At 36.6% G+C, this 12,625-nt stretch overlaps 2 protein-coding genes and 4 non-coding genes across 6 annotated transcripts in view; 3 read left to right on the plus strand and 3 right to left on the minus strand.

The window, feature by feature from the left end:
• mrps5 (mitochondrial ribosomal protein S5) overlaps nucleotides 1–12,625 on the plus strand; it is a 264,703-nt gene that overhangs the window by 36,495 nt on the left and 215,583 nt on the right. The window lies entirely within an intron of this gene.
• On the minus strand, nucleotides 461–554 carry trnai-uau (transfer RNA isoleucine (anticodon UAU)). Its single transcript has 2 exons — nucleotides 517–554; nucleotides 461–496 (listed from the first exon to the last, which is right to left on the minus strand). It is a non-coding gene; the product is annotated as a tRNA-Ile (tRNA).
• Nucleotides 838–931, plus strand: trnai-uau (transfer RNA isoleucine (anticodon UAU)). The gene is made up of 2 exons: nucleotides 838–875; nucleotides 896–931. It is a non-coding gene; the product is annotated as a tRNA-Ile (tRNA).
• trnai-uau (transfer RNA isoleucine (anticodon UAU)) lies at nucleotides 1,632–1,725 on the minus strand. Its single transcript has 2 exons — nucleotides 1,688–1,725; nucleotides 1,632–1,667 (listed from the first exon to the last, which is right to left on the minus strand). It is a non-coding gene; the product is annotated as a tRNA-Ile (tRNA).
• On the plus strand, nucleotides 3,197–3,290 carry trnai-uau (transfer RNA isoleucine (anticodon UAU)). Its single transcript has 2 exons — nucleotides 3,197–3,234; nucleotides 3,255–3,290. It is a non-coding gene; the product is annotated as a tRNA-Ile (tRNA).
• Nucleotides 5,096–9,731, minus strand: LOC128373040 (myelin and lymphocyte protein-like). Its single transcript, XM_053333264.1, has 4 exons — nucleotides 9,639–9,731; nucleotides 5,902–6,069; nucleotides 5,602–5,730; nucleotides 5,096–5,170 (listed from the first exon to the last, which is right to left on the minus strand). Exons 1-4 carry the CDS (start codon nucleotides 9,729–9,731, stop codon nucleotides 5,096–5,098), a joined length of 465 nt encoding a protein of 154 aa, XP_053189239.1.

Genomic DNA, 12,625 nt, shown 5'->3' on the forward strand with positions numbered 1-12,625 from the left:
AGTGGCGCAATCGGTCAGCACGAGGTACTTATAAGACAGTGCAATGTAGAGCAATGCTGAGGTTTGAGCCTCACCTGGAGCATTTCTGTACTTTATGAGACAATATGGTGTTAGTATATGTTAACAGCACATATGAAAACATATAGCTGTGTGTCATCAGCATAACAGTGGTAAAACACATTATGGTTCTGTATAAATTGGCCAAGAATGATAAAGAAAACAAAAATAGTCTTTCAGCTGGACAGTCCAAAATTGTACAGTTTAAAAGAAAGCCAAGTTGAAGTAGAGACAGTTGAATATCATAGTTCATCACTTCAGCCAAAGTCCCAATGACATTTAAGTTTCATGCTTCAAGTATGTCATGACTTATTCACTAAGTCTGTTCCAACATTACATTTTCACTGTTTGTTTTTGTTGATACACTATTTTCATCCACTTTGTGTCCCATAAAGTACAAACTTGCTCCAGGTGAGGCTCGAACTCACAACCTCGGCATTGCTCTACAGTGTACTGTCTTATAAGTACCGCGCGCTGACCGATTGCGCCACTGGGGCTCTTTAACATAGTAATTACACTTCAGCTAAACTTGTTGATTCTTCTGCTGCTTTATCACCAAGCATAAAACTTTTTAGCAATATTTCAACTTTTCTTTTTTTCCCACAGTGTTTTTATACAAATAATTAAAAAGAAGCGTATGAATCTGGGCTGCACATTCACATCATTCCTATTATCTTTTATTAAATGTTTATTTTTCATTTTGATGCTCTGCTCTCAATGCATTAGTGTTGACATAGTGAAAAAACACTGTAGTATGTACACAGAGATTTGCCTATGTAAGCTCCAGTGGCGCAATCGGTTAGCGCGCGGTACTTATAAGACAGTATGCTGTGAAGCAATGCCGAGGTTGTGAGTTCGAGCCTCACCTGGAGCATTTAATTGGACACTACTACCTGTGGTGATCTAGTTTTAGGGCACTATCTGCAATTTTAAGATGCATCTGACAATATTGATTGGAGCTAGTGGCCTGTACCACTTTTTGGATTATTTTTCCTTACATACAATAGCTATAAGTAGCTTCAGATTGTGACTGTTGTATAAATATACACCCATTGCATCGAGGTAATACAGAGGCAGAAGAATCAACAGACGCACACATAAAGGATTGTATATTTATTTAGGCTTGTATATTTAGTTGAAGCAACAGAAGTAAGCTCCAGTAGCACAATAACACAGCACGCTACTTGTAAGACAGTACAATGTAGAGCAATGCTGAGGTTGTGAGCTCGAACCTCACCTGGAGCATTTCTGTAGCTTCACGTATATTAAATGTTGTCACTGAATTTAAAAAGGTTTTGAGACATCCAAGATTTAATGTCGGTGGGGTAAGATTAGTTTATCTGAGCTGTTTGGATCTGACGGTTTTAATGGAAAATATAGCTGTGTGTCATCAGCATAACAGTGTTAAAACACACCATGGTCAGACAGTCAGTTTTTCACTTCAACCAAAGTCCCAATGACATTGAAGGTTCATGCTTCAAGTATGTCATGACTTATTCACTAAGCCTGCTTCCACAGTTTGTTTTTATTGATACACTATTTTCATCAACTTTGTGTCCCATAAAGTACAAACATGCTCCAGGTGAGGCTCGAACTCACAACCTCGGCATTGCTCTACAGTGTACTGTCTTATAAGTACCGCGCGCTGACCGATTGCGCCACTGGAGCTCTTTAATATAACAATTACACTAAAGCTAAACTTGTTGATTCTTCTGATGCTTTATCACCAAGCATAAAAGTTTTAGCAATATTTCAACTTTTGTATTTTTCCCACAGTGTTTTTATACAAATAATAAAAAAGAAACCTTAACTTTGATGCTCTGCTCTCAATGCATTAGTGTAGACATAGTGAAAAACACTGTAGTATACTATGTACACACTCTTTGGCCTATGTCAACTCCTGTGGCGCAATCGGTTAGTGAGTGGTGCTTATACGACAGTACGCTGTGAAGCAATGCCGAGGTTGTGAGTTCGAGCCTCACCTGGAGCCTTGCTGTACTTTATCGGACAATATGGTGTTAGTATATGTTAGCAGCTTAACTATGAACTGGGCTTAGATTCCTCCATGATGCCATATGATATAAAAGATTAGGCATATTCAGACATTATAACAAATGTAAAGTGCCTGTGACAAGTCTAAGTACAGACAGTTGAATATTATAGCCTAACCCTAACCCATTTACCTATGTAACCCTAACCCATTTGCCTATGTAAGCTCCAGTGGCGCAATCGGTCAGCGTGCGGTACTTAAAAGACAGTACACCATGAAGCAATGCCGAGGTTGTGAGTTTGGGACAATATGGTGTTAGTTACTTAGTTACTTAGTTAAGTTAGCTTAACTGTGAACTGGGCTTAAAATCCTCCATGATGCCATATAACATAATGCTATAAAAGACTATAGGCATATTCAGACATGAATGTAAAGTGACTGTGACAATATTGATTAGCACAATGAAAAACCAAATTCCAACCAAGTCGAAGTACAGACAGTTGAATATTGTAGTTTTTCAATTCAGCCAAAGTCCCGATGACATTTAAGTTTCATGCTTCAAGTATGTCATGACTTATTCACTAAGCCTGTTTCTACATTACATTTTCACAGTTTGTTTTTGTTGATACACTATTTTCATCAACTTTGTGTCCCATAAAGTACAAAAAAGCTTGGTATTGCTCTACTGTGTACTGTCTTATAAGTACTCTAACTGATTGTGCCAGTGGAGCTTATTGATGTAGCAATTATACTTATAATAAGTAGCAAACCAAAAGTCCTAGAGTGTAAGATGGATAGATGGTCAGATGTGTGCGGCCTTTCACTGTGAAGTTAGCTGCTTGAACACACAGCCTGGTTAGTGTGCAGTACTTATAAGACAGTATGCTGTGTAGAGCAATGCTCCGGTTGTGGAAAATATAGCTGTGTGTCATCAGCATAACAGTGTTAAAACACATCATGGTTCTGTATAAGTTGGCCAAGAAAGATAAAGAGAACACAAAACAGACAGTCCAAAATTGCACAGCTTAAGAGAAATAGTTTTTGTTAAATGTTTATTTTTCATTTTGATGCTCTGCTGTCAATGCATTACTGTAGACATAATGAAAAAACACTGTAGTATAATATGTACACAGTGATTTGCCTATGTAAGCTCCAGTGGCGCAATCGGTTAGCGCGCGGTACTTATAAGACAGTACGCTGTGAAGCAATGCCGAGGTTGTGAGTTCGAGCCTCACCTGGAGCATTTTGATATATGTACTCTTATGTTTATCAGAGCATTAGTCTATAATCTCACTGGACACATAGTCTGTTATCTGTCAATCATATCATATGTACTATAGAAAGTAGTCTACATGCTATACACAGCTCTTGTTAGGTTAAATCTGATCATTATACAATCAAATCATAACTGAATTAATGTAAAAAGCAAACTCAAACTTTCATGCCTTTGGTCTAGTTATTGTTCTTCGTTCAGACGTTTCGCCAACTTGTTTTGCAAAATGAGGCTCTGTTTCTGAATGTAGCTGTTGTTGCAGTTCCAGGACTCTTATCCTGCTTATCGACTTTAAATATTGAAAAGAATGAGGTCAATGTTTACCCACCTTCATCGTGTGACTTGATTTGTACACAAGATTAACAATGACACTGTGCTACACCTGTTCTTTCTCAGTAACTGAAACAATACATGTGAGCGACTCTGAAAAACTGAAATTAACTTGGTGAACTTTAATGGTTCAAATGGTTTTCAAATAGTAAAACTATACAAATGTCATCCAGAGGTCTTATACATAAAAAAGATGTTGGCATTAATACAAGATGGGGAAAAAAAGCAATTGACAATATGAGTAATAATACAGTTTAGATGCATTTTCTTTACAGCTAACACTTTATAGACACTGAAGAGAAAGTTGAATCTCAATTTCTATCAGTCTGATTTGTTTTGTTTTGTTAGAGAAAATTACTGAAAGATATTTTGAGAAAACGGAAAGGAGGTAGAACTCATTTATATAGATGAGTTTAAGTCCACCCAAATCGCAAAAGACACATTTCTCAACACCTCTGCAGTAGCAACTAATGTTCTGGCTTTATTTGACAAGGACAAGAACAATGTTTCTGACATGTGAGTGAAAAGACATTTTAAAAACAGCAAACAATATCATGGTTTCTCTGGAGAATCCACATACTTGCACTGTTATCTTTCTTATACCCAAGAAGAAATAGTCCCTAATAGGTCTATCTCACAAAATATCAAACCATTTCTTTAACTTCACAATGCTTCATTACCACCCAAACAATGTCTTATTCAGTGTAACAGTGTATTCTCTATCCATTCTTTCCCAATTCAATTATTTTCTTTGTTAAAGGTCATTAAGCATGTTTTAATCTCAACTCATCTTGAACAGGTGTACAACATTAACGTTCTCTGCACAACATTAACTCAACATTAGCTCACCATTTAGGGTTTTTGTTGTTTTTTTTAAATTTACACTAGTAAAAACTTTGTATGTTGATTACTTTTGTGAGATAACTGCAATAACATTTCTCTAAAATGACTAAAGATATAAAAATTGATTTTAAAAAAACTTCTTTTTGCTAAACAAAAAATGATCAGTGGCTCAAAATTATGTTTTCTTATATGTTGTTTATATTAAGCTCTTTAAAAAAAGACCAAACTTTTTTTTTCAAATTGATCATTCAGTCTTTTTAAAATGTGAATTTTATTTAATTTTGTTTCACATTGATCATTTCAGATTACAACTCTTGTTTTTTCTTTTTTTTTATTGTGCTCCGTCATAAAATCTCAACATTAAATGGTGATTCAAAACCTTCAGTATGAATCTAGTTGTGCTGTTTATGTATAAAAGAACATTGATCATGGCACAAAGAGAACATTGATATAATCCCTCTGTTGTATCTGAACAGGTTGATCACATGTTGGTAACTCAACCATACACACATACACACACACACACACACACACGTGCACACACAGGGACAGCACAGCACAATATTTCTTGAACAGGCAGGTCTGTGATTCAGCGTCGCTCCTCAGAAGTTTTTCCACCTGATGGCAGACAGGATGGCGTGTATGAAGTAGAAGAGCGTGGCCAAGTAGGCGAACACCTGAAACACACAAAAATTGGCACAGAGCACTGAGACTTAGAGCTAAAACATCCCAGAACACCAGTAAACACAAGTCTGAAAGAACTTCACCCTTTCTGACTGTTGTCGTTTTACCGGGAGTTAGGGTTAGGGTTAGGGTGGGAAGGGTTAGGGTTAGGGTGGAAAGTGGGAAATTGATCACAAGTGGTCACTAAAGGCAGTTTCTATTGCCAGGTGTGATGTACTTACAACCAGGGCCATAGTTACACTATTTAACCCCTAATTGTTACATTTCTGTTTGTAAACAGGATAAATAGATGAGATGGATGTTCATTAGTGAGCTTAAAGGTGTGTTCAGCTAGAATGCAAGGCCACTATTTGTGTTTATTCACCCCAAATTTCCAGCATGTTTCCAGTTTGAACAGTTATTGAATTAATATATCGGATCTCACCACAGCGGCGATGTCAATCTGATAGATTCTAAATGGGATAGAGGGTGATCTGAACAAGATGGTGATGTAAGCCAGGATCACAGCGGCACTGAGGTAGAAGAACGCTGCCAGGCCGTGGTAAGCAAAGTCCTGAACACAGACGCAAAAACACACACAGATAGAGAGGGAGAGAGAGATTAAATACCACGACAACATGGCCACAGAGCATCACAGTTTCCTTTCTTATTGTTTCCTGTCTAATTCACTTCTCTTTCTCGCATCATATTTTCTCTCATCTGTTCTCTCTCTCTCATGTCTTACAGCGGCAGCCCAGCCGGAGCTGTTCTTGTGACCCCCCGCTGCAAAGATGATCAACCAGAGGGAGGTCATGACGAAGCAGAAGACAGAGACGAACATCACCCAACCCAGAGGGTTTGCAGGTTGCACATGTGTGGATGCTACCAGGATCCATACCAAACCACCAAACACCTGCAGAGATGGAGGGAAGAAGACAGCATGTGTTATGATTTCTCACATTTACTTTTGTTCAAATTGACATTAAAGGAGTACTGCAGTGATTTAGTACTTCAGTTCATTTGGGAGCAGTGTACCTCATACAGACCCTAACCGTAACCCTTACTCTAATGCAGACATGGTATTTTAAAGATGGATGGGTGCTATATAAAAACAGTGGAAGTGTGCAGTGAGAATATGTTCCTCAGCACGGATCTGATTCTGATGAGACCTTTGAACTGTTAAAAAAGCGTATCAGCATGTTGACTCTTCCTGCTGTTCAGACACCATTATTTTGACTTAGACGGGGCTTAATAGGTCACCTTTGTTACTGATTACACATTACCTGGGTGTGAGCGGATTTACACAGATATACTGTTGGCAAAAAGCTCAATGGATTTATATTTACTGGTAAATTTAAGATAACATTTTTCTGTACAATCCCAGTTAAGAACTGGTTTTCCAAGCTGCAGTGTGAGCTGGCAATGAATCACAGAAGCAAACAGAACAATGAAGAAAAGCAAACAAAGAAGTGAATTAGGGTTAAGGTTAGAGTTAAAAATGTAAAAGACAACACAAAAGACACATGAAAAAGGGGGCAAATGACATTAGTTTAATAACAAATTGACAAAATGAACTCCCCTCTGTGTTTTTATGAGATATATTAAGCTCCTCTGTACAGGACATCTGATGTTTAATCAGGTGACTCGAGCATTAACCACATCCTGTATCGTCTAATTTATCTGGAATTCATACACGTTAAAACCCAACCTGACTGATCTCCAAACGTCTTAATCTGACACAAACCAAATAATAACAATAACCCACAGACTTATTTTTAAATGAGCCTAGATCTGCCTGAGGCTTATTAAAACATTTGACTCAACGGAAAAAACCTTTGACTGCTGCATGGAAAAAAATACCTAATATATCGCGCGGTATCTGCCAAGGGTTGGTCGACTTTTTGGACAGTCACACTGACTCAGCAATGATTTTACTGAGTTGTCACTTTGCCAAACTTTGCCAAACAAAGATGGATGGAGTTACAGAAAAGTTTTAGTTATTCAAAATCATCAAAATCATAACATATTAACTTCATGCTGTCTGTGGTGAAATGAATTGATTTCAGTATATTTGCATGTGTGTATGCAACAAGTTACAATAAGATAAGGCATGACCCTGTCTCAATTAAACATTTATTCAGAACACAAAAACATGATATTCCAGTTTTGCAGCCTTCGTAAGACAACACCAAACAGACAGTAGACACACATCTCACTGAGCTATATGAGATATCTTAAAACCTCACCATCCTCCCTTAAAACATATTTCAATGTCTATATTAGAAAGTGTTGAGTTTCCACCTATGCATCTCCAAGTCACTGCTTTCTGGGATCGGAAACACTCCATACAGGGGTACAAATCAGCTTCAAATGGCCTCAGGCAAGTGAAAATAGAAGAACATTGAGTTGAGTAAAAAAGTTAAAAAAAGGCCCAAAAAAAGGCCAAATGTGAGCTGCTGGTCACCATAAACACAGCCTATTCAACTGGCAGCCTGCAGTCCAACTCCAGCTAGCCAATCAGTTCTGTTTAAAAATACATACAATTTAAAACCTGCAGAAGTAAAAGACAAAATAAAAAATTTTGTCACAACAAAACCAACGGAGCGTTGCTGTGTATTGTAAACTAGTTCCTGGTCTACATAGTAGTACGTTTGGTGGTGATATGCAAATGCAAAAAAAAGGAAGAAGCGCTCCTAGCTAGTTGATATTCAATTTTGATAACGGATGGTACAGTGTCATTATCAACACTGAAAAAGGAAAAGTTGATGCTGAAAATAGTCAATTCAACAGCGACTTGAATGAGTAATATGTGAGTGAAACTGCTGAGGGCAAGAGTCCAACCTGCGGAGGCACTTCAGCACAAAACCTCCCAGCTTTGATGCAGTTTATCCGTCAGATTTGGATGTTCGCCAGCTAAAAAAATCATCACTCTATCAGCAAACGCATTGTGTCAAGTGTACATACATAATGAGAATAATAGCTCCGGGAAATGTCTGGTCTCTAGTCTCTTAGCTTTCTTGGCCTCCTGAATAATATAGTTGAACTACAGTATGCGAGTCAGATTACTACATTCCCTGATGATGTTCTTTCATTTAGCATTTATGTCTTTAGCAAGTGTATTTTACATTATTTTTATTTTTTTAAGGTGAAATAAAGTCACTTAAACTGCTTTTCCCCCATTTTCTGTTAATACACTGCAGTTATAGGGCTCAGTAACAAATTAAACAACTTGTGTTTTTGCACTATATTCTTGAAAAGTGTCAAATTGACAGTTTATTATCACATCTACAGTACATATAGCCCACTGACACTGGACAAATTGCAGTATATTGCAGTAAAAGCAGATGATTCTTGGTCTGTTAAGGACCTCTGAAACAGTGGTCAACATTTAAAACAGGCAATGCATACTGTATGTACGTGAGCCTGAATTTTGAAGAGACCCCCCAGAAGCAGAGAAAAGTCTGATGTTAAATCTTTTGCAGTATTGAAACATTTGTCCTGTGCTATCAGAAGATAAATTGCTTCTTTTTAGCCTCTGTAGTCTTTTGGACATTCAGATGTGTGCAGATCTGTCACTTGCTCTCGAGCAGCTCTGTGCACGTCTTGATGCAAATACAAATGCAAAAACAGTAGATGAAGCAGGGCACTGGTGACACAGAGCATGCATCAACATCACAGCCCCTTTTGTTAATAAATGAAAGGCTAAAATAAACAACCTTAAATGAAGTCGACTTATCAGATTAAAACACTTTCCTCTGGGCTTTATTCAGCAGTCATATGAGCAGTTTCTATCTTTTGTCATCATTCAGGGAGAAGAAGTCTTGACCGCATTCCTTCATAGATCAGTAGCACAAAATACAATATGAGTGAAATGTGAGATGTGAAAAGATGTGGGTGGGTTACCCCCCCTGTCTACCCCCCCCCCTCTCTACCCCATGTGAGGTTGTTTCTTCAGGTGAAATCTCCCATTTCACCAAAGAACACATTTTTATGCACTTTTGTTCCAAGAGTCAACCTTCGATTTGAACTTTTACCAGCACTCATTTCAAAACATCTTCTAATATTTATGAGTCATGCAATCATCACATGGTGTTGATATGAGTTGTAGAAGAAGAATTCATATTATTTTTGGCTCTTATTTCAAAAATGTCGAAAAGTTATCAGGGAAAAAGTTGAATATTACAGTTAATGCAAAAACTGTTAATAATGTGTCAACTGAAAAATGACCAATTTCATTTTTTTAAAAACTTTTTTAGATATCTATAATTGAAAGAAAAGCATTAATGTGTTATATTATTTGTTCACTTTTAAAAAAGCTCATCTAAATCATAATATTTCTTATTTTTTTGTTGTTTTTTGATGTTGAAATACTGCCTGCACAGTTTTAATGGAGTAAAATTATAGTTCGCACCACATTGAAAAGATTCATCCCATAACTGAATTCAAGGTCAGCTTCTTTGTCCTCTCTCATTGTCCACTCACCAGTTCAGGCAGGTAAAATATATCCGGGGCTGTAGTGCATATCCCCAGTCCGCTGGGCAGGCTCCCCATAGGCTGAGCAGAATTTGCAGCCATCTTTTGCCTGTTCCTTCTCCTGGTGCCGAGTCAACAGCCCTCTCCTCTGGACTAACGGAGCAGCAGAAGGTATTACAGACCCTTATAGGAAAGGTTAGTTTGCAGTCAAACCTGTTTGACTATCCTTGGTAAGAGATATCCCTTCCCACAGCAGATCCCTGCATTGGTACAAACACTAGACACACCCTTCATTTTTGCAGCACCTAGGGCTATGGTGGTGTTTTACTGTGAGCAGGTGCCCAGTGGACAGATTTTGAAACAGCCATAGGAGGCAAATAGTATTTAACCGAAACTGAAAAAACTGAAATATCGTCATTGTTGTTGCTGAGTAAAGAAACAGCTCACTAAATTTTAGGTTATACTAACTTTCTTCTTCAGACATATAAAGATAGTCTGCATCATTACATTATTAAAAATCTTTAAAATGACACCTGCTCCTTCTCCCTCATTAAAATTTCCAATATCTATAAATCTACACTGTATGTCGTAGTTAACAGCTTGTTTCAATGCCCACAAATGGCCAAAAATGTCAATAAATGTTGCTTTAAATGGCAGATTTCCCAAACATAACAAATTAGGCTATACAGGGTAAATTTACATTGTGATGCACTGATCCCATGTAAACTGAATCCATAAAACCATGTAGGAAAAAAAAATATCATGTTGATGTTGATGTACTGTTTTGCTCTGGGCAGCAGTGTTTGGAGAACAGACTGTTCTGCTGATAATGAGGCAAAACACACATAAATACAGACATGTATAGACAGAGTACTGATGTTTGAAGCCACAATATCACTTTTGATAGTACTGTGATATATTTAGTGATAAAAGTAGTATTATTTGCTGGAAAGTTGGAACATTTAAGCAAATCATCCAGTGAAAAAACATATTACATAGTAGTAATAGTAAGTAAGTCAGGAGCGGAGACAGAGAAGGAGAGAAGGCAATAAAACCATCCATCTGGCTCATTAACAGCTTATTATCTCGTACTTATTACTCACTTTAATTGATTCAGTTTACATAGTCCTGATTTAAAATCTGCTCTGGCTCAGGATATAATGAGGGTTCTTTATGTAGCTCTTTAATCAGTCAGTACTCATAGATATATATATGCATAGATTCCATACACTGTTTTTTAAATTTTCATAGTAGCCATATTATTAACACAATATGACTCATTAGGCTCATTTTTAATGTACCATAGTAGTTACTTTGTATTAAAAATAAGTATTTTGGTATTTAAATCATCATTTGTGTTGGTTTTCATACATTACACAGGAATGTCTAGTATTTTGAGACAAAAAGCAAAGTCTGCACAAACAAAAGCTCTAATGTGTAAAAGTTTGATTTATTTCATATCATCATATTCCAACAAAACACCAATTAAAGTGAAATCATCTAAATATTTACATGTTGAAATTTCTGCAAGTTCTTATGAAAATAACAGAGCAATAAATCAACCCAAGTCATGCATCGGCAAAGTTTATCAGCACCAACGTTTTCAAAAGATAGTAAGATAAAATAATATTAATATGAATAAAAAAGAATAGCGGTTTTGAAGAGGGAGAGTTGTTTATTCTATATCCTTTACAGCGTTTTTATGTCTTTATATCTTTTTATCATTGTAAACATGCAGTAAATAATGGTTGTATCTCCTTTCAGTCAAGTTGTGAATATTTCAGGGTTCAGGTTAATTAGCCGTTTAAATGTATGTAAAATCTATACTACCTCTACTATAAATTCTACTATTAACTATATTTTTAGTGAAATGCTGTTATATCTTTTTAATGACTACTAATTGCAAACAGTCCTTCGAGAAATACTCCCACATTTCCCTCCACCGAGTAATGTTGGTCTCTAGCGTCTACTATAGTTCAACAGATGGCAAATATATTAAATTTCAGTTTAAATGACTTTCAGCAATCTGTATTTACCAAATGTCCAGTTCAGACTATTTAAAGAGGCAATTCACTGATTCTACATGCTGTTAAAGGATAGTTCTGTTAGATTTCAATATTTTTCTTATTGGCAACTAATCTCATCTCCCAAACAAACAATCAACTGAATGAATGAACCTCTGTGCTGTAGACCTCTATTGTTGGCCAAAACTATCAAGAACACGTCAATGAACCACAACATTGGAGCCATTTCTTAACTAATTAACATGCAAGAAACATGTAACCCACTGCAATGGTGTGGCTCATTGATGTGTTTTTTAAATATACATCATCATCTCATATTGGAGTTACAGTAATTACGTGCTTCTGACTTGTAAATAGAGTTCCTACTAACATCCAAGTCATAACTTTAATACAGAAAAGCGTCAAAACCAAGCAAACATGGAAAGTGATCAAAAACAAATTTAATAGATATAATTTGATTTTCTCAATGCACAGAGCAGAGCAGAGCAGAGTATGTAAATGATGTGCTCAACACAACATACACAGAACTACAGGTTCATGAGAAACAAGATACTACCAACAACTTTTATCTGTATGTGTGTCATGATATCTCACTTCAACTTTTTTTTTTTTCTACTATGTCTCTCACGAGTTAAGTGCAATACTAAATCCCTGGAATACCTCTTTAACATGTAAGCTGACCAGCTGGGGCCACCATTTGCTAGTAACTAACCCAAATCACCAACCTTACCTACTGTTGTATCTAGTTTTGAATTTATTTGTCCAGGTTTTGAGGTATCTATGGAGCTTATACCTTTGAAATTCAGCAGAATAGTCTTGGTCACTGTGGGTATCATTGAGAAAAACCTGTGAACAATTTTATTCAAACTATTTTCTATTCTAGAAATAATGTAACAGCTTGTTCTAACATACAGAACATATGGATTTATTTTCATAGTTTAGGTGAACTGACCCTTTAAGGACTTTCACTTA

Source organism: Scomber japonicus, chromosome 14 (assembly GCF_027409825.1).
Source record: "Scomber japonicus isolate fScoJap1 chromosome 14, fScoJap1.pri, whole genome shotgun sequence".
In the NCBI taxonomy this organism is placed as follows: Eukaryota; Metazoa; Chordata; class Actinopteri; order Scombriformes; family Scombridae; genus Scomber; species Scomber japonicus.

Bases quoted from the DNA above. Each gene is read 5' to 3' on its own strand.
- LOC128373040 (XM_053333264.1), bottom strand. From the start codon at position 9,731: ATGGCTGCAAATTCTGCTCAGCCTATGGGGAGCCTGCCCAGCGGACTG. The intron at 5,731-5,901 runs GTAAGACATGAG...GTCTGTGTTCAG, and splicing joins GCTCCGGCTGGGCTGCCGCT to GACTTTGCTTACCACGGCCT. The intron at 5,171-5,601 runs GTGAGATCCGAT...TGTGTGTTTCAG, and splicing joins AGATTGACATCGCCGCTGTG to GTGTTCGCCTACTTGGCCAC.